At 51.2% G+C, this 20031-nt stretch overlaps 1 protein-coding gene across 4 annotated transcripts in view; it reads left to right on the forward strand.

Moving 5' to 3' along the window:
* Window positions 1-20031, forward strand: part of Arhgap22 (Rho GTPase activating protein 22) — a 154031-nt gene that overhangs the window by 93685 nt on the left and 40315 nt on the right. The window contains exon 1 of one of the 4 annotated variants that reach the window (XM_029469372.1): window positions 8555-8713. The exons of the other annotated variants lie outside the window; for them this stretch is intronic. Coding sequence (XP_029325232.1) covers window positions 8662-8713 — 52 coding nt within the window. The 5' untranslated portion in view covers window positions 8555-8661. Of the gene's footprint in view, window positions 1-8554; window positions 8714-20031 lie in introns of those variants that run through there. 4 annotated transcript variants of the gene reach the window in all.

The following is a 20031-nucleotide window of genomic DNA, read 5'->3' on the forward strand; positions in this document are numbered from 1 at the left end:
TGTGTGTGTGTGTGTGTGTGTGTGTGTGTGTGTGTGTGTGTGTGTGTGACTTATGGGCTGTGGTACAACTATGACAACAATGGCTGTCTGTGAAAGGAAAGTCCAAGAATCCAGTAGTCTCTCAGTTCACCAGACTGGATGTCTCAGTTCATCTTCAGTTTATGCTGGAATTCCAAAGAAGTAGGCTCTGATGCCAGTGAAGGAGTGGACTTGCTAGCAAGGCAAGAGCAAGCAGGCAAAGAATAAAAGCTTCCTTTTCCATGTCCTAACATAGGCTCCTAGCAGAAGGTGTGGTCCAGGGTAGAGGTGTATGTTTTCAGTTCAAAATATCTGAATTAAAGATGTGTCTTCCTATCTCAAAGATCCAGATTAGAAGTGGATCATCCTACTTCAAATTATGCAAAATCTCCCACAGGTAGGCCTACCATATGAGGGTTTTAGTTAATTCCAGATGAGGTCAGGTTGATGACCCAGAACACTAGTTGACATTGACACATGACAGTGCATAACCGCCGTGCTCAGCCTCTGTTGAGGACCTCCCACAGCATCTTATGCAGCAGCCTACGTGGTAAAGGCATCTCGTGGTGAGACAGAGGGACTATGCGGGCTCTAGCCTATGTTGCTCTTCCATTTTATGTTTGTGTACATGTGTGTACTTGTGTGGCATGCATGGGTGGAGGTTGACATTGGATGTCTTCATTATTTGTTCTCTGCCTTATTTTTTGATACAGGGTCTTTCACTGTACCTGAGGCTCATAGATTCTGATAGATTTGCTGACCTGCAAGACCCAAACCTTCTTGCCTCAATCTCCCCTTAGTGCTGGAATTAGAACTGTGCCTAGCTGATATGTGGGTTCTGGGGATCGAACTCAGGTCCTAGCCTTGCACAACAAGTACTTGATTGACTGAGCCTCTTCCTGGCCCTTCTTCCTGTTCTTATGAAGGCTCTAATCCCACCCTGAGGTGCCACCCTCACAACCCCATCTAATTCTAATAGTCTCCCAAAGCTCTACCTCCAGACGCATACAACATTCACATCTGGGGAATACATTTCCAGCAAACGAGCCTTCAGACAACACATCAAATGACAGTACCCCCATGGCCCCTGTGGAGGAAGGATGGAACATGCCAGCATGCTGAAAAATCAGGCCTTTCAATGAAGGCCAACCTGGAGCTTGTGTGGTCAGGGAACACAGACCTGCAGCTAGCCAGCAGACAGGTGAGGTCCTGCTGCTCTAGTCATCTATGAATACTCAGGACTCCAGCGGGGCCTCTGGTCTGAGAGTTCCCATGTCTGGTGCACACTGGTTCTCCACAGTGATTGTAGCAGGAAGAATGTGGGACAGGCTAAGAGCAGTCCCCTCGATGTGTCCAAGAAGCAGCCTTCCGTGAGGGTGTGCACTGCAGGAATGTGGAGGGCAGAGGGTTGCTTTCTTCTTTTAACCCCAGAGAAGTTGATCTTTGTCCTGTGAAGGGCCACTTAAGTGGCTCCCTTGGGTATGTAAATGCAAGGCCAGTCAATAGCCAGTGTCCTCGGATTCCTGGATAGAGGGCCTTTTGTGGCCATAGGTGGTGGGTTTGCTTTTTTTTTTTTTAAAGGGGTTTAGCAAAGATTGGGGGATTTCTTTTACAGGCAGAAAAAGGAGTGATCAGTTAGGAGAGCTTGTGGGGGGGGGGATCTGGGGACTAATTTACATAAGAGTTTTGTTTCTGGAAGCAAGGAGACACACCAATACAGTATTTTCATGGTATAGATACAGAAATATGAAATAAACATTACCGGTATCCCAAGACCCAGACAGTCACTGTCAAGGGGTCTGGCAAAACAGTTCTGTGCTTAGGTTCAGTGCCCTCCAACACCCCTACCCCATATCACTTTTATTTAAAGTGCTGGAGAATTGATTTCATGCCTCCCTGCAGATCCCCAGTCTGGAGTCTATAAAGAATGCTTTCTGGGTTTGGTTCGGGAGGGCATGGGATGGCCAGGCTATGGACAGTAAGATCTGATGGTTCAGCGGTTAGGAGCACTGACTGCCCTTCCAGAGGTCCTGAGTTCAATTCCCAGCAACCACATGGTGGCTTATAACCATCTGTAATGGGATATGATGCCCTCTTCTGGTGTGTCTGAGGACACCTACAGTGTACTGATATAAATAAAATAAATAAATACATCTTTTTTTTTTAAAGTAAAGCCTGAGCAAACCTACCCAATGCAGATTACCTGGGGGGAGGGGCAGAAGATGGTGTGGGAGAGGACCACTGAGCACTGACAGGCCTCAGCCTAGCGGGGAGGTCAGGCTTTGAAAGTTCTGGCAATCCTGTCCCTCTGGGAAAGCCGTTGTTCTGCGGTTCCCATCAGCCCATCTCCACATCCCTATCGCCTCACTGCCAGTACCTAGCATGGCTTGGGAAGGCCCTTATTTTATGCTCACCATTCCCAATGTCAATGAGTAGGATTAACATCAAGGTATTCCCAGAAAGCAGGCCACACACTTGAGAATCACTACAGAAAACCCACAGGGGATAGAGTATTGACCCAGTGGTGCCTCTGTGCTCTGAGCACACAGCAGAGGGCAGCTTCTGCCAGGCAGCCTGCTGGCATCCGACAAATTGGCTTAAGAGACATGCTGAATCGTTGCCCTGGTCTTTTATTCTTCCACCACTAGGTGGCAGTAGTGAGCACAATGCACGGTGGGGGTGGGAGGGAGGTTGTTTTTTCCCCAGCCCTACCCTCCTCTCTCCTCCCTCTTCCCTCCTCCCTCCTTCCTCTTTTACTATCTCCACTGTTCTGCCAAGAAAGCAAAGGGTAGTGGGCCAGCCTCTGTCGGCACTCACAGCCCTCTCAGGGTCTTCTGTTTCAGTCCCTCTCCAGGTAAAGAGACAACTGGATTTTAACTTTGGCATCAACTTAGGTCTTGGCAAAGCGGTTTCAAACCAGAGGCTTTACACCGGTGCTCACCTGAACTAGAATCACCACTAACAGCACTGGTCCCTAAAATCTCCTGAGGGCCTCCCTGAGCAAAGGTCTCCAGAAAGGGATACTGAGGTCCCAAAAGGAACCTGAATTCCGAGTGCCTTCTCGAAGCAGTACAATTCCTTCCCTCCTGCAGTGACTCATAAGGAATGGCGACCTGAGCAGGAAAGAGTCCCTAGGGGATAACACCAGGCAGGTTGGGGGTGGGGCACTTGCTAGAGCACTGCATACCAGCCACCTTGAAAATGGGCTCAGTGCCCTGCCCTGCTGATGGCATGCCATAAACTGGCCTAGTGTTTCCCCATCAGTGACCTGTGGTAGGTAGATAAGGTACCAACTCCAGGGCTTGCCTGTGGCAGAGACTCTCATGGTTATCAAGCCCTCCTGTAGCATCCTCAGCAAGGCATCCCAGTTTGCAGTACTGGGACCCTGCTAAGTGGTTCTGACACTAGGCAGGGCTCCTTCACAACGAAGGGTCTCATCTCTGGTGTCTGTCCTGGCAGGGCTGCTGTAGCCTGGAAAGTTCCACGTGTCCTGTCGACTACAATAGCATCGTCTTCTCTCTAGATGCAGACACATAATGTTAGGGTGGTCTCCGTCCACGAAGCCTGAGCTGGGGGTCACGGGGACTAAACGGAGCAGGGACAATCAGTCACTTGACCACTTTGTGACCCACTTATAAATCAGGGTTATAATAGGGTTCTTGTGGGGATTGATGGGTTCGCATATGCAGAAATCTCAGAATAGTACTGGCACACAGTAGGTGCTCATTACCTGTCACTTTGATTACTGAAACACACAGGCCACTACGTGAATGCTGTGCAGACCACCTCTCATCTGTCTAGTACACGGAAATGCAGCCAGACCTACAGAGACATACTATGTGCCGAGGCTAAACCCATCTGTGGCTGTAAGCAAGCACCCTCTCAGCAGCGACTGTGGCAGCAGCTGTGGCTGAAGCCACCTGCGTTTTCCCAAACTGTATTTGTCCTAGGAGTCGGCAAGGAAAGAGAAATGCAGAAATAGGAGGTGGGGGCAGAAGTGGGTGAGGGTGAGACTTACACGGAAAGGACAATGGGCTTTGTAAAAATCTCTCTCTTGGCAGTCTGGCCAACTTCAGTGGCTTCAGGCCACCGGAACAGCAAAAAAATGTACCCCAGGAATTTCTCTGCAACCGTTGTTCCCCTTGTCTTTCTCTGTGGGAATTCAGAGCTGCAAGACATTCCTCCCATAACCATTGTCCACTGCAACTGAAGAGCCCTTGGTTGGGGCTGGTGAGCCTAGCTGGCCCAGCTCCTCCACCACCCTGCCCCCACATCACAGACCTGGGAGTGGACTCTACAGATGTGCCAATAACTGTCCTCCTCTGGCAGAGCTCGGAGCCTGCTCTCAGGGTCTGTCTGCCCCACTCTGACAGGCCTACCCCTCTCCAGAGCTGGCCTCCCAACCCCACCCCCATCCCCACTGCCACCCCACCCCAGACAATCTTCACAGCTTCTTCTCTCTGCATAGTCATCAGCAGTAGATGGACATGTTGGATAGAATTCCCATCATCTTGGAGACGGGAATTTTTTTTTCCAGCCAAGTGCTTCCTGATTTAAGAGGAAATAATTTTCCAAACGCTCTATCATTCTTTTAAAGTACCGTGAAGCTGGATGAGTCTCTGCTGCCTCACTGTTCTGCAGTGTGAGCACGCTGGACAAGACATCGCTTCCTGCTCTCGCTGGTATCACTAGGGGGATGCGCATCCAGGCAGCCTCACTCTCAGGCATGTGAGTTGTTCTGAAGCAGTTCTCCATGTGGCCTGTCCAGAGCAAGGCTGGGCTTCTTGCGCTGTGATGGTTTCAGCCCAGTTACACTGCTCACAGGGGATGGTTTCCCAGAACTGGGCACCAGAGGGCTCTTCTTTAAGCAGGCTCTGGCAGCCCAAATTCAAAGAGTTAGACTTGAGACCCAGGGGCCACCCAGTCAGCACGCTGTCCTTCTTTGATGCTATGCCTTTCTGAGCTGCCGTATCTGGGCCACAGCACCACTTACCTGCTTTATACTGTTGCTTTCCCAATTCTCCCTGCCCTGATCTCCCCTGGCTCGACTCCAGCACCAGGCTAAGCTGTGGGAGACACAAGTCACATTACACTCATACCTGGATACCCTGCTATGGCTCCCCACCCCAAGGCAGACTAAAGCTTCTTCAGGAAGAACCCTCTACCCACTTCAGGATCACTCCAGTATCCCCAGGGTCTATTCTCTTCGTCTATAGAGCTGTTTATCTTAGGATTTCTTCTGTGAAGAGACACCATGACCAAGACAACTCATAAATCACGACATTTAATTGGCACTGGCTTACAGGTTCAGTCTATTATCATCAGGGTGGGAACACGACAGCACCTATACAGGAATGATGCAGGAGGACCTGGGAGTTCTACATCTTGTTCCAAAGGCAAACAGGAGAAGACTGGTTTCCAGGCAGCTAGGACGAGGGTCTTAAAGGCCATGCTCACAGTGATACACTCCCTCTAACAAGGCCACACCTCCTAATAGTGCCACTCCCTGGGCCAAGCATATTCAAACCATCACACTGTCTTTGTCTGCTCTTGGCAGAATAAGATCTCTTATACCTTTAGCCCACATCCTGGTACTCCTGGAGCTCCGCTCATGGGCATATTTATCAGAGTTTGGCTATATTGGCCCACTGTTGGTACATGAAGAAAGGAGGAGAAGGAGGGAAGGGTAATCAGTGTACCCCCCACAATCCTAGCTGGAGTGCCTGTGCCCTGTGGCGTGTATGGGGGCCCCCTCCTCACCCCCAGCCCAGAGAGGATTGAGTCTAGAGCCCTACCAACTTAAATGGTCCTGATCCTGGCTCATTTCCAGAGAGTTTAGGATCATGCAATTTGGGGTGCAAAGCTATGTTTAGGAAACTGTATTTTAAACCAAATTCCGTGCTTAGTATGTAATATTTTTCCATTGTAGCCTAAGACCCTGGGCTAAATTTAGGAAATACCATCCACCCATCCATCTGTCCATCCGTCCATCTTTTTAACTAACCATTGACCAACATACATTCATCTGTTCACTTCCATTCACATCCCTTTAGCCATTCACCCACCTATTAATTCATCCATTTACCTCCCCACTTATTCTTCTAGCCAGTAGTCAGTCTCTACCCACCCAACCTTCTATTCAATTATTTTTCCATCCACCCAGCCACCCTCTCACTCATCTATTCAATCAGCTATCCATTAATTCACCTATCTACATGTCCATCTGCTTATCCGTTAATCTACCCCCACCTATCCACACACCTATCTGACCATTAACCCACTGATCCATCCATTACTCTTCCTCCACCAACCTTTTCACACATCCATTCATCCACCTGCTTGGCTGGTCACCTCTTTCTCAACTCTCTGACTATAAGCAAGTCTGCAAGTCTCTTCACCTTCTCAAATTTCAATTCTTGTTTCTTCTGTAAATGGAATACTATAGCAGGTGCCTAGTGGGGTTGTTTATAGTTAACAAATATTAACATCTGCGAATTGCACATGGTAGGAAGTATCTACTGAATGCTATTTTCCTTTTCACTCGAGGATATCATACAACAAGAAAACTATAAAAACCACAATATATACCCAGGAATTAAAGGGTTTGAAACCAAAGGCAGAAATGATAGAAGCTCCTGACTTCCTATTTGTCTGCCCAACTGCCTAGGAGCTAGTATTTAAAACCACTTTGAAAAGTAGAGTGTCCCAAAATATATTTGAACGGTTCAACTGGGACGCCGACTCTCAGTTATAGGCTCATTCGAACGATGCGGCTTTGCCACTTCCTCTTAGAAAGATAAACAAGAGACCTCCAATGGCCACTATGATGTTTTCTTTTAAATCCTGCTTCCCAAATGTAGGACTTGGCTGTTGAACAACTCCCCCAGGGGCTTGCTCCCCCTCGGATGCTCTCCCTGAATGCTGGGAGCTCCAGCCTGGAATTCCTGGGGCCTCATTAAGCTGTCTGTGACGAAGTGATCTTGCCTAGTGCTAACTGTATAAGTGACTTGGCAGCAACAAAAAGTCAGGGCTGGCTGGCTTTTCTCTGGTACTCGCTTTGTAAGCTCCTTCCAAGTTCTGAGTAAAAACATTCTTTCTGGATCTGCTTCGGACACCCTGAGACTCTCCCAAAGCCCCATCCAGGTTTTCTGGGGAGTCAAAGAGAGGGAGGCAGAGATCTGCCTGCTGCTGTTAATCTCCCTTTTGAATGAAGACTTGGGAAAACCTTTTCCTGGCTTGCCCCAGTCAGCAACCCTCCCTGTCTTCTGCCCACACCGGACAGCTTTGGTCTCCCAGCACACTGTACCACACAACCCTCCCTGAACAACTCTGTACTGGGAGATGAAAGGAGAGGTCCCAGGCTAGCCTAAGGCCACAGCCCTGCATCAGAGCCAGGCAGTGGCAGGTGCTAGTAGGGTCTGCAAGAAGAAACAACAACCGAGCACTCTTGGCAGGGGGTTGGGGGCTGGGCTTATGAGTTCATCCCCAGCACCACACAAAAGTAAGCAGAAAACATCATGAACCTGTGCCAAGCAAACACGTGAGAGAACATGATTAGTCTCACTTGCGTGTTACACAGCACATGAATACACCTTCTTGGTAGGAAACAAGCCACCATAAGAAAACTAGCCTCTTAAAATCCACGTTGTCTGCTTTTTTCCCCCCCCCCCCCCATCCCAAAAAGAAGCAAGCCTGGATTTCCACCTCCCAAGTGTCTAGAACACCTGGTGGTGTTTTACCTGGACACATCAAGTCCCCCTCAGTAGATCCACCCCAACTATCAAGCTCCACTTTATCACCATGCATTAGAAAATTCCTTTACTGAGAAACATTTTGCTGGCTCTAGTGTTACAACAGTTGCCAGCAAGGCTGCAATGAATGGCCCCTATACATAGTTTCCCTAGCCATGTGGACAAGAATTCTTGTGGGGCACAAACTAGGGAATGGAGTTGCTGGGTCCCAGGGTATTAGAATTTTTAATAGTGAAAACATATATTTATTTATTCTCTCTCTCTCTCTCTCTCTGTGTGTGTGTGTGTGTGTGTGTGTGTGTGTGTATTCGTGTGCGTGCAACTTTTACATTGAGCCAAGTGATCTTTCACAGGGAGAAACAGTCCCAGTAGGATCAGCCATCTACCCAGTGCAAACTTTTTTTTTTTTCTTGTGACACAGTTCAGGTGGGCTGTGAAAAAGAGCCAGGTGGCTTTAGACCACACCCCCTTTCCGTCTAGCAGAAGGCTGAGGTGACTGTTTAAAGGATGCTGGAGGGGGAGGAGCCATCCTTGTCGCGCAAGGACACTTCATCCTCTTGCGCCCAGCGATCTGGCTTCGGTGGTCGCGCCGCCCTTGGTGGGCTCTGAAGCGGACTAGGAAGAGTGTAGTGTTTGACTCAGCGCCCCCTGGCGGCCGCTGGGTGCGCTGGGCTCGGCGCGGGAGGAGAGTAACGGGCCGTGGGGAGGGCGCCGTCCCGGCCGAGCATAAAAGCGGCGCGCGGCGTGATCTGCGCGTTCGCGAGGACCAGGGAGAGAACGGAGTCCCGGTGCGCTCCACGAGCCCAGGGGGCTAGTGCGCGCCAGCCGCGCCGCTCCAGGGGTGTCGGCGGGGGCGGGGAGCGGAGGCGAGCGACCCGGGAGCGGCGGTGCCATGGGGCTGTGTTGCTGCAAGGACTGGAGAGGACACCTGCGAGCGCCCAAAGGTAACTCCGGGCGCGCACGTGCGCCGCGCTGCAGCCGCAGGCACAACCCCCGCCCGGGTCCCCACGTCCTGCTGCTGCCCGCACCTGCCCGGCTTTGCCGCGGCTCCGGGGCTCTAACTCTCGCCGGGGCCTCCCCCTAACTCCGGGACGCGGGGAGAGAGCCAAGGGTACGCGCGGAACAGCGCAGAGTGGGGATCCGGGGCGGTCGGTGGGCACGAGCGGCAGGTCCATCAAGTCCACCGCTGCACAGGGCCGAGGGGTCCGAGGAGCACGGCAGTGGCAAACCGGTTCCCGACGGGGACAACCCGGCCAGCGCCTGCGACGCCTGTGCGGCTTTACCGCCCGGAGAGGGGCGGGCCATTCATTCTCCTTATCCGCCTCTGTCACAGACTTGGACTAAGGGGGCCTGACTCAAGAGTTTTCCAAAGTCGCAGCGGAACCTGCGAGCGGAGCTGCTTCTGGAATGTAGCCGGCTTGGAGAGGGCCCAGAGCTGAACGCTCGGGACACCAGCGGCTGCCCGAGGTCCGGCCTCCCTAGGCTGTGGCCAGAGCCGTCTGACTTAACCCTTGCCGCGCCGAAAGGAGCCCTTCTGGTCAAGGGGCACATCCCTATATTTCACTTCCCAAACTTACCCAGCCCTAACACCCTTCCTGCCTGTAGTAATCGCCTAAAGACCTGAGAACTGAAAGTTTCAGGAGTGCCCTATGTGACCCTCTGAGCTCATAAAGGAAGGGAGGGAGGAAGGCTTGGATGTTGCTCTTAGAATAAGTCCTGTCCTATGCAAAGCATATTCTAGACTCGGATAAGGGAAAATATATGGACCCGCCAAACAGTGTGAAGGACTCTTGTTCGGGTGATTCTTACTCCGCAGAAGTCCAGGTTTCTTCCAGGAAGGGCTTGGGGTGGCCCACAACATGACAGAACAGACTTGACCGCAGGAGTTTAGACAGGACCCGGGACCCAGACCTGCAGCCAGAACCAAATGGAAATGTCTAGATTGCGCTGTTACGGCTGTCCCACGGCAACGGTTTTCCTTAGCATTTGATTTTAAAAAGAAAAATGAAAGAATGTGGCTTGTGGGGCTTCATGCTTGGGGGCCCCGGGCAGAGAGCCAACTTAGCCAGGGCAACAATGGGATTCCAGGGGAGGGGCTTGCAGTTTGCTTTCTGCGGGCAGGTCAGAGTCCAAAGGCAAGGATTTTGTGGGGGCGGGGCCTAGGTAGGTCTCTTTGGTCTTTTCTGACCCCTTCTCAGTAAACAAGGCTTGTGTGAGTCTCAGGGGCAAGGGTAGATCTGCAAAGACTTGCTTAGGGCAAGTCATGTGTTCAGTGAGCACCCTAGAAGGAACCCTGGGGGCACCTCCTGCTTGTAAGGCTTATCTAGAACTATAGAGCCTCCCACCCCCCATCCTTGGCTATGCCCACCTCAGTGAGGAGCAGCCTGGCCTGGCAGTGTCATCCTACTGGTCTCCACCACCAGGGATGAACCGGAGCTGGAAGCAGGAACCCAGTGAGAATGCTTTCACAAAGGTCCTTCAGCCCGTGGAAATAAATGGGGCTGGTTGCCGTTAGTGTTATGAGATGCCAGGGTGGGCAGCCAGGAAGTGCCCAGCAGGAGGAGGAAATCCATGCAGCTAGAGAGAGTCCATGGCTCCAGAAAGGCTTCTACTTTTCTTCTTCCACCTCTTCACTTCCTCCTCTTCTCCTCTTCCTCCTCCTCCTCCTCTTCCTCCTCTTCTTTTTTTCCTCTTCCTCCTCTTTCTCTTCCTCCTCCTCCTCCTCCTCTTCCTCCTTTTCTTGAGACAGAACCTCACTATGCAGTCTGACTGCCTTGAAACTTACAGTGTGGACCAGGCTGCCCTCTGACTCACAAAGATGCTCCTGCTTCTGCCTCCCAAGTGCTGGGATTAAAGGCAGGAGCCACCATGGCCTGCAGGACTTGGCTTCTTAATGTAAAAAATCTCCAAATGTTTTTACAAACTCTTGACTCGTTTAACACATGTGAATGCGTGTGGCCCATCTTGGTGAGGGGCTGGGCAGCTCACTGTTTGAAGTGAGTTCTGCAGTCAGTGAGAGAAGTGGACTGTTACACGGTGAAGTAACCTGAGACATCATCGTTTAGCAAGGTTTTGAAGGTTTCTTCTGGAAGGCCATCTCAGGGCCTTTGACACCTTTGTGTAGATGTATGTTGGGTGGACTGTGGGTCTAGCTTCTAGGCTTGTCTCCAGGGAAACTGCTTTACACAGAGTCTCATGGGGCACATGCCGCTGGATACTCTTTAAGAATTTCTGCTTTAGATATTAAGCTCAGTTGCCATAGCAGTAACTCAGCAAGTTGTTTTCCAAGGCTCTGTGTGTGTGTGTGTGTGTGTGTGTGTGTGTGTGTGTGTGCGCGCGCGCGCGCGCGCATGAGAGCACTAGTCACCTGAGAAGATTAGGACTCTCAACTCAAAATGTATGGGTATTTGCTTTTTAGAAAAGTTTTTGGTTTTTTTGTTGTTGTTGTTTTTTGGTTTTTGGTTTTTGTTTTTTTTTTGTTTTTTTTTTAAAGAACAGGAAGAAGCCAAGCATGAGGCTCAAACCTGCGGTCTCAGAATTCGGTAAGCGGAAGCAGGAAACTTGAATACTGTAGATTCAATCCCAGGCAGGTCTACACAGCAAGACTCTTGTCTTAGAACGAATACACACACAGACACACACACACACACACACACACAAATCCTTTTACTCAGAAAAGTCCTTTAGTTACTGATATTCCACTGGACTAACAGCTAAGGCAACTGCCGTTCTCAGTGATTTCATTCTCGGGTGTTCCTGAACCTAAATTTTTTGCAACGGAGCATTTTAGCAGATTGTCCATGTGTGAAAGTGTGTTGTTGGAAGAAGTAGAAAAATTTCAGTAATCTGAATGGAATCTGGCAGAGGGAGCCTCAAAACTCCCCCTAGTGCCTGAGTCTGGTTTAGCAGCAGCATCCTGTGCCTTTACAACCAGGCGCTGGAGTTTGTCCAGAGGCCTTTGGCTGCTTGAACTCAGTGCACAGTGGGTGTGGGGCATTGCTGCAGGCCTTCTAGGGTGATGGTGGTGGTAGCTGGATGACTGGGTTCTGCAGAAGTTAGGGCCCGGCCCCCGGTGCTCCCAGAGAAGTGAGAGTTCCTGCTGCAGGGTGGGGCCTGCAGATGTCACATGTCCCTGTGCAGAAGGCAGAGCTACTTTCGGTGAACTCTGAGGTGCCTGTGAGATTTCATCNTTTCTGGCAGTGTTTCTAGATATANCTNTGTGTAGGGCTATGTATGGGGCATGTTTATCCAGTTCCTCCTTGTTGCATACTTGCTCAGGACTGAGGGATAGAAGGAGCCTTGAGCCTGGCATCATCCATGTTGGATTTAGGCTGGATAGTTACAAGAGAGCAGAGTGTGAGGCTGTGAGATCGGCCGCTGCTGGCCTTGCAACTGCTATCTCCTGTTCCTTCTGGGCCTTTTGGCTCCTCACTCTTCCTCAGGTCAGAAGCCCTCCCTGCTCGCAGACACCCTCACTCCCTTTGCCCTGTGGCTCCTTCTGCCATTATAAATCTGCCTGAGTGCCTTATCAGAAAGTACAGTTAGCCCAGCACTACCACAGGTCTTGTGCCCACTTTGTGCTCTTTGGGATCTACCCATCGTTCCGTTTCCCACCCTAGCACCCTGCCTGGCTCTGGCTGCCTCTTTCCCTCCATTTGTTCCCCACATCCTTGGTAGCCTCCACTCGAGCACCTGATGACCCCTAGGCCCCTTCTGTCCCACCTTACTGCTGGTGGCTGTACCTGTCCAGCTTTTCATCCTTGTCTGTTCAACTTGGCCCTCGTGCCCTGATGCACTCTGTTTGCTCTGGCCTCCCCTACTTTCTGAGTTCTGTCTCTCTAGGTCTCTGAGAACTGAGCGGTTGTAAACACGTGGCCGCCCTCTCCTCTGCAGCATTCGTCACCACCAACAGGTGCAGATCTCAGCAGGAGCCCTTCACACCCATGGGTCCCACTGCAGAATTGCTGGCTCTCTCTTCTTCGTTTCCCGTAGTGGAAGGGTGGGTGCTCTGAGATCCGGTACCCTGGGCACCTTCTTTCTTGTCACCTGCACTGGCTTCTAGGTTGGTCACCCCACACCTGATCTAGTCTGCTACCCAAACACTGATCCTCAGTAGACTTAGTCACACGTGACCCTCCTTAGACCTTCCTCAGAGACTGTGTCTACAGAAAAATCTCAGCTCCTTAGTCTAGTGACCAGCTTGGCTGACCATATTGCCTGAACCTCTCTGGCCCCTTACACACTGCTTTCTGTATGCCTTCAGCCAATCTGAGGATCTGAGAATGATTGAGCCCCAGCAGGTGGCCTGCACCCAAAGCTGTCTCTAAGCCGCTGGCCTATAGGTTCCATTCACTTCATTCTTCAGGAGTGGGGTTGGCTTGACTGGCTGTCCCCAGTGGTCATCTCTTGTTGCCTCTGTAAGCTGACACTGAACCTATGTGTTTTGTGAACAATAGCAAGTGGAGTGTAGGTATGAAGGTGACACTCTGGCTTCCCACTGGCAGGGCTCAGTGTGTGACCCTGGCTAGCTAGCAGATCCCAGGGGCAGATTGTTCGAAAGAGTCCCACCCACACTGCCAACATTGAGCCCTAGGGATGGGCATCAGAGGCCAGCGGCTGGGGCAGCTTGTGTTCAGCTCTGCTCCAGAGGCAGTGGAACATGGTGTGGGTGGAGGCAAGGCTGTGAATGGTGGCCAGAAGGTCAGAGCCTCATGGTTCGGGTGGGTTGCAGGACCCACATCATCCTGCCTGTGGCTTGGGTTTTGTGCAGGTCCCACTGTGCTTCTGAGAAGTGTCCTCTGTCACCTCTTCCCTATTCAAGTGTCCCGGACAGCAGCCTTGTGGGTTCCTTCAAACAGGAACTGGCCTCAGGCAAAGCAGAGGCTTTTAGTTCCACATCCTAGCCAGAGCCTACCCTCCCTGAGCCTCTTAACCCCACCCACATTTAGGCTGCACACACCAGACTCAAGGGGCTTCAGAAAGCCTAGCGATTTCTCAGGCCTTCCCTTTTCTGGCTGGGCTACAGGCAGAACCTCAGTGGCCATCCGAGAATAGAGGCCAGCAATCTCTGATGATCTCCCAGGCCCATGGCAGCCGGGCCTCCAGACCATTCTTTTGCGAAAGCTCAGAGCTGCTCTCTGCTTCTAGCAGTGGACAGCAACAGGCCCGGCGGTTGCCGTCTTCCCTTCTTAGACAAGAGCAGAGGCAGTCTGGCTAGGATGGAGGTCCTAAGATCTAGGTTGGATGAGTGGCCTTCCTTGGAGCATGCAGAAAGGCAGACAGACCCTTGGCGCTTTCGAGATTCCCTGTCTTCTCCCCGCTCCCCTGTGTATTTGTCAGGTGTGACGCCCGGTTTGCCGTCTTTCCGGGCTTGAGATTCTTAGCTCAGTGTTTTTCAGCAAGTTTGTAGGATTTTGAGCCATTATTTGTATCCTCTCTACTTGTTCTCACCACCATGTTTCCCCCTGGAACTCACATGATGTGTACACTGGTGCCCTTAATCACGTATCATCAATCTATAACGTTCTGCTGTTCATTTTAATTCATGTTTTAGAAAGCATTTCCCTCAGACTGGGTATCTTCAGTCTCTCTCAAACCCATGTTGAGGTCTTATACTAAATTATCACAGTTTTAAACTTTAGAATTTCTATTTGCTTCTCTTTTACAATTGACATTTCTTTATCACTAGTATACAATCAGTGAGACGTCATTATAGCCAGTCCCCACCCCATCCCCCTTTTTTGGCAATGTCTAACTATGTAGGTCTGGCTGCTGGCCGTGAACTCACAGCGATCTGCCTGCCTGCTGGGATTAAAGCTGCGTGTGGCGCCCAGAGGTGCCCTTAATTTCTTTGAGTGTATTTACAGTGGCTGACTTGTAGTCTTTGTCTAGCAATCAGAGCTGGTCAAGAGTAGTTTCTGTAGATTAATTTCCGTGCATGGTCCATACTTTGTTTCTTTCTTACTGCAATGTTTGCTGAAAACTAGACATGGTAGATACCATGGCAAGCTCACAGCTTCAGCATTGTGGCTTGTGACTCTGTCTTAGCCTTCACATCTTGCTTGGGAAGGGACACATTATGGCCTCATAGAACTCTGGAAATATGCAGGGTGCCCAGTGGCTATTTCTTTCCCCAAATGATCTTAAAAATTAAAAAATGTATAACTTCTTTTTAAGCTTTGGCTAAATGCTGTTCCCTCCAGTTTGTATCACAGCTGGATTGTTGGAGAATTTCTTCTGATAGCTGGACAGTGGTGGACACCTTTAATCCCAGCACTTGGGAGGCAGAGGCAGGCGGATCTCTGAATTCGAGGCCAGCCTGGTCTACGGAGTGAGTTCCAGGATAGCCAGGACTACACAGAGAAATTCTGTCCCAGGGGCATGGGTTAGGGGTGGAAGAATTACTTCTAATTCTTTTTAACAAGTGCCCTGAACGTTGGGTAAGCTGGGAGTCAGGTTAAATGTTGATAGTGGTCTGTCCAGGGAGCGTAATTGTTTTAGGGAACCCAGAGCAGGTCAGATTATAGCAGTGCCCTAGGGATGGGACTTCTCGAGAAGCCAATTCCTACCAAGGTACATGAGCAAGTATTCGGCTCCTGTGGACAGGGCCTGGGCCCTCTTGCCTAAGCTTCACATGGAGAGCTAGGCAACCCAAGGCTTGTGTTCAAGGATGTAGAGAAACACTGGAAGACCATGCAGCCAGCAGCAGGCCAGGCCAGGCTCTGAATCCAACTTGACTGGCAGACAGCTTACTGCTTTGAGTCAAAGAGGCGATAGCTTTGTCTGTAAGCAGACTTCCCACAGTCTCACCAACTGCGTTGAGATCTCAATTAGTATCTGCATAATGGCGGTGCTGGCACCTCGAAAATGCCCAGTGATAGAAATGATCCATGCCTGACATACCTTTATTTACACAATAGCATCAGTAACAAAAATGACACCGTGTGCCAGGCTCTGACCAAAGGCATTTCACATATATGGAGTGATCCACTCCCTATGCAACCCTGATATAAGGTCATGATTTTCTCTCTAGAGATGAGGAAGCAGGTACAGTTTCCTACCAGAGGCCACTCAAAGCTGAAGTTCCCACCCAGCTGCTTGTCTCTCCACTGGACACGTGCCATTGTAGTTTTGCAGACAGCAGCGAGGTCTGGAGCGTGAGGAGAGGAGCCACAGGTGAAACCTGAGCTGGGCGAAGGTGGCACAGGCCTAAAGCCCAGCACTTGGGAGGCAGACTCATCCCTGTGAGTTCGAGGCCAGGCTGGTCTACAGAGTGAGTTCCAGAGGCCTCTGTCCTCAAATGAGTTCCCCTGTGGTGTTGCCTGCAGCCTGTTCTCATCTGCTCTAGAGGAGGGCTGGTTGGGAATACGTGGGCTGCTGTGCTGCTGGTCCCTGGCAGTCCAGGTGGACATGAGTATCTCCAACACTGGGCAGGGTCATGCCAGGTCCTTTACTCAGGGCTCCATCACGCTGCTTAGGACTTAGACTGGCTTGATTATCATCAGCAATGTCACAGTGGCCTCTACAATGTAAAACTTCCATAGGTTCAGAGCAGGCTGTGCCTGCCCCCTTGCCAGCCAGTCTAGCATATTTCAGAGTTGGGGGTGCTGACTGTTAGGGAACCTCCCTAAGTGATTTTTAAAAACAATTAAACTTGTATAGAATCACCGATTTTACATGTATGCATGCTTTGCCTGTGCGTATGTATGTGCACTGTATGTGTGCTTTGTGCCCATGGAGGTCAGGGGAGAATTGAACCCGTCCCTCTTCACGGTCCATGTCATCTCTCCATCCCCTTGAGGGCAGTTCTTATTGCAGGCTTTTTCCAAGCCTAAGAGGACATAACAGGACTTAGACCAAAGCCTCAGTTTACACTTTGCCCCTGGCCAAGCCTACTCTTTCCCAGCGTCCTGCCCACTAGACGGCCACAGCCCCAAGTGTGTAGACTCCACGGTGTCATGAGGAATTCCCGTGGTGCCTGCCGCTTCTCATCAGTTCAGGCATGTTCCGGGCATGCTTCAGGCCTGAGAGATGAATGGTCTCACCTGGGCAGGGGGAGAGGCTTCCTCGGCTGAGTGCTGGCTGTGCCTCATATCCTACCCACTGAGCCTCCTTCCCCAGCTTCCCCAGCTGTGAAGGGACCAGACTTCGAGGCTCTCAGAGGTGACTGACCGAATGAACGCCCAGACTTTCAAATTGTCTCAGCCGTGCAACCTGTGACTTTCCCTCTGCCTGCCTCTAACATCCAGCTCGTTACTGCCCCTCCACCGCTCCCGAATAAACTTCTGCAGAGAGTGCAGTTTAATAGCCCTCGTCTGCCAGGACAGTGGGCCTTTGAGGTTTCTCTGCCTACCTAATAAAATGGTGTCTGAGGAAATCGCAAGGCACCCTTCCTTCCTGTACTCCTCCCCCATGACCCACAGGGCATCTCCAGAGCCTGGAAATCCCTGGAGATCCGGAGAGGTGGTGCCCAAGGGATGTCACCCAGACAGGGAGCCACACCTCCCAATAAACTCCTGGGCAGCCCCTGGGAGCACTGGGCACTGTGGCTGGGGTCACCCTGCATCCGCTGGCTCCCTGTGAGGCCCTATTGTCTGGCTGGAGCTCTGGGCGGCTGCCCTGGTTGGGGACATTCATAAGCCGGGCTCTGAAGCCCATTCTGAAGGAGCTATTTGTAGAACCTTCTTAAAATACTACAGCAGTGCCATTGACAGAGCGTCTGCCCGGCATGAACAGTGAAGGCCAGAACAAAGCGCCCCTGTGCCTGCATCCATCAGGACCTTCACCAGGGTACCCTGCCCCCATCCTGGGTGCTCCACTGAAGGACCCTGGACTGTTGTGTATCTTGGGCAAAACCCATGGCTGAGGGAGCCACAGGGGTAGCACGTAGCTCCATCTAAAGAGGAACACTGGCCTCCTTTAGTGTCCTCAGAAGACACCCTGTGCTCAGCCCTGACATCAGGCCTAAAGTGCGGCTTGCACAAGTTATGGTGACAGGTGGTCAGGGACGGACTCAGGAGGACAAAGCCTTTAGCATCCAACACCAAAGGCTCTGCCCTACCTGGTTCCTGATGGCCCATGCCCAGTTTTATTATTAGACAGTTAGTGTCCTCACGGGTGGCCTCTTCCCTGCCTTCGCAGCCTTACCAGTATTTCCTTACCTGCTTGCACTTATGGTTGGTGACTGGGCTTCCCCATTAGGAACTCATAGATAAGTGCCCATCATTACTAGACACACTATTAGGGAGTTTTGGGCTGAGACAAACTGAGGAGAGCTGATGGGTGGAGCCTTTCTATGCAAATGAACCATGAGCTGAACACTCCTCTTTGCCTCTGGCTCCCTGTCTCCTCTTTTAGCTGCCTGGTGGGACCTTCTGCACTCCTGCAAGACAGCAAGAGACACCTTAGGGCCGGATCCCCAGGCCTGTGCCTTCCTGTACAGATGATGTTTTGTACCCCTCCAGGGAGCCCCTGAACTGCACAGAAAACCACCTAAAGGAGCTAGTTTAGGTCCCCTGAGGACAAGAACCCAAAGTGTGTGCAGGACAGCAAGTGAGCCTCTCTCTGGCAGAAAAATGTTTGGCAACCAGGACTCAAAAGCAGCTATGCCAGCCAAGATCACCATGGGTTCTTGAGTGCGTTTGTCTCTGTCAGGCCCCCAACTCATTCCCAGTAATAGCTGGTCAGGAAGTGACACGGGCCCTACCTGGCCTGCGGTGGGGTGTTGACACACACAGGGCCACCTGAGTACTGGCAGTACTTGTCTGTTGGGGCAAGGAGCAGCAAGAATTAGACAGCAGTGGTAGTTTGGGATTCTCAACAACAACAAAAAGCCTATATCCACCTAAACAGGAGCCCTGGCCTTTGAGTCTCACACCCAATGTAGAAAGTAGGTGGCCCTGGGAAGCAGGCAGCTCAGCCCTGCTCACTGGCCACAGATCTCAGGCAAGGCCCGTCTCCATGGCTGCTTCCCCATCCCTATGGTGAGATTCCCCGATGCTTGGTTCAGGGTAGCTGTGGGGAAACGATGAGCCTTCTGTCTACCTGATCAGTGCCTGTGCCCGGCCTTCAGTGACTTGTGAAGTAACTGGGAGTTTCTGTGGATCCACCCACCAGCACTCACCCCACTCCAGGTCCCACTCAAAGCTGGACCTTTTGGCATCCTAGTCTCCTCAGCACATCCACATCCCTGAGGTGACGTCCTATATGAGCACATGGCCCCTGTGTGATAGAGGGCCTGGCATACCAAGGCCTGGTAGGAGGGAGACTCACTGCTCTGTGCACTTTGAACAATAGGTGTTTTGTTGGTAGTGTGGTTCACTTTGCCCCAAAGGTGTGCCTGAGTTCTGGACCCTTCTTTCTTTCCTTGATGTCACTGTCACTTCTGTGGTTGGCAGTGTGTAGCCTTAGTCTGTGACTGTGATTGTGTGTGTGCAGAAACTGGCTGAGAAGCTAGCCAGCCTGCCCTGGGGATTGCTAACCTCTGCCTTCCAAGTCTTTTATATAGGCTTTGGGGAGGGGGGGGGGTCTCCCCACCAATCTCCAGTCTTCATGTTGCTTCTCCAGCATAGCCAATCCAGTTTTTAATGATCTGGTCTAATCCAGCATACAGCAGGGAATCCGCAAAACTGGCTCACCAGCTGAGCATGGTAGTGAACACCTTTAATCCCAGTGCACGGGAGGCAAAGGCAGGCCCGTTCTAACCTGGCACATTGGAAGAGTGTATCGTGAGAGGAAGTGGGCCCAGAAGCACTCTGGAGTCAGTACATTTCCTGATTTCTTTCCCATTTGTTGCTTCTCTGTCCTCTATAACAGATGGGTAAAACTGGGGGAAGCCACTTCTGGATAACCAGGTGTTGCTGTGGCATCTATTGATGGAGGGACAGGTAGTAACTGATTGGCTCTGCTAGTTATGGCCCTCAAACCGAGGTTGGCTAGTGTGATGGAGAACCTTGGCAGTCAGGCCCCACTGCAGGGACATTACCAAGGCCAGCACCCAGCCCCACATACAGTTGGGCCTGAGGACTGGGACTTTGCTTTCCATCCTGTGAGCCTTGCTGAAGGTTCACCACTGAATAGGGTCGGATAGTCCTATCGTCAGGACAGCTGAGGCAGTTTCCTTCTGTAGGAAGTAGAAAGATAAGGCCGTCCCAAAGATGACTGTAAGACCTGCTAGGGCACTCCTTGAATGACTCTAGAGGATACCATTCATATAATCTGCGATATAAAGGGTTGCCTCTAGAGGGTGCTATGTTAGACTACA

Source organism: Mus caroli, chromosome 14 (genome assembly GCF_900094665.2).
Source record: "Mus caroli chromosome 14, CAROLI_EIJ_v1.1, whole genome shotgun sequence".
NCBI classification, from domain to species: domain Eukaryota; kingdom Metazoa; phylum Chordata; class Mammalia; order Rodentia; family Muridae; genus Mus; species Mus caroli.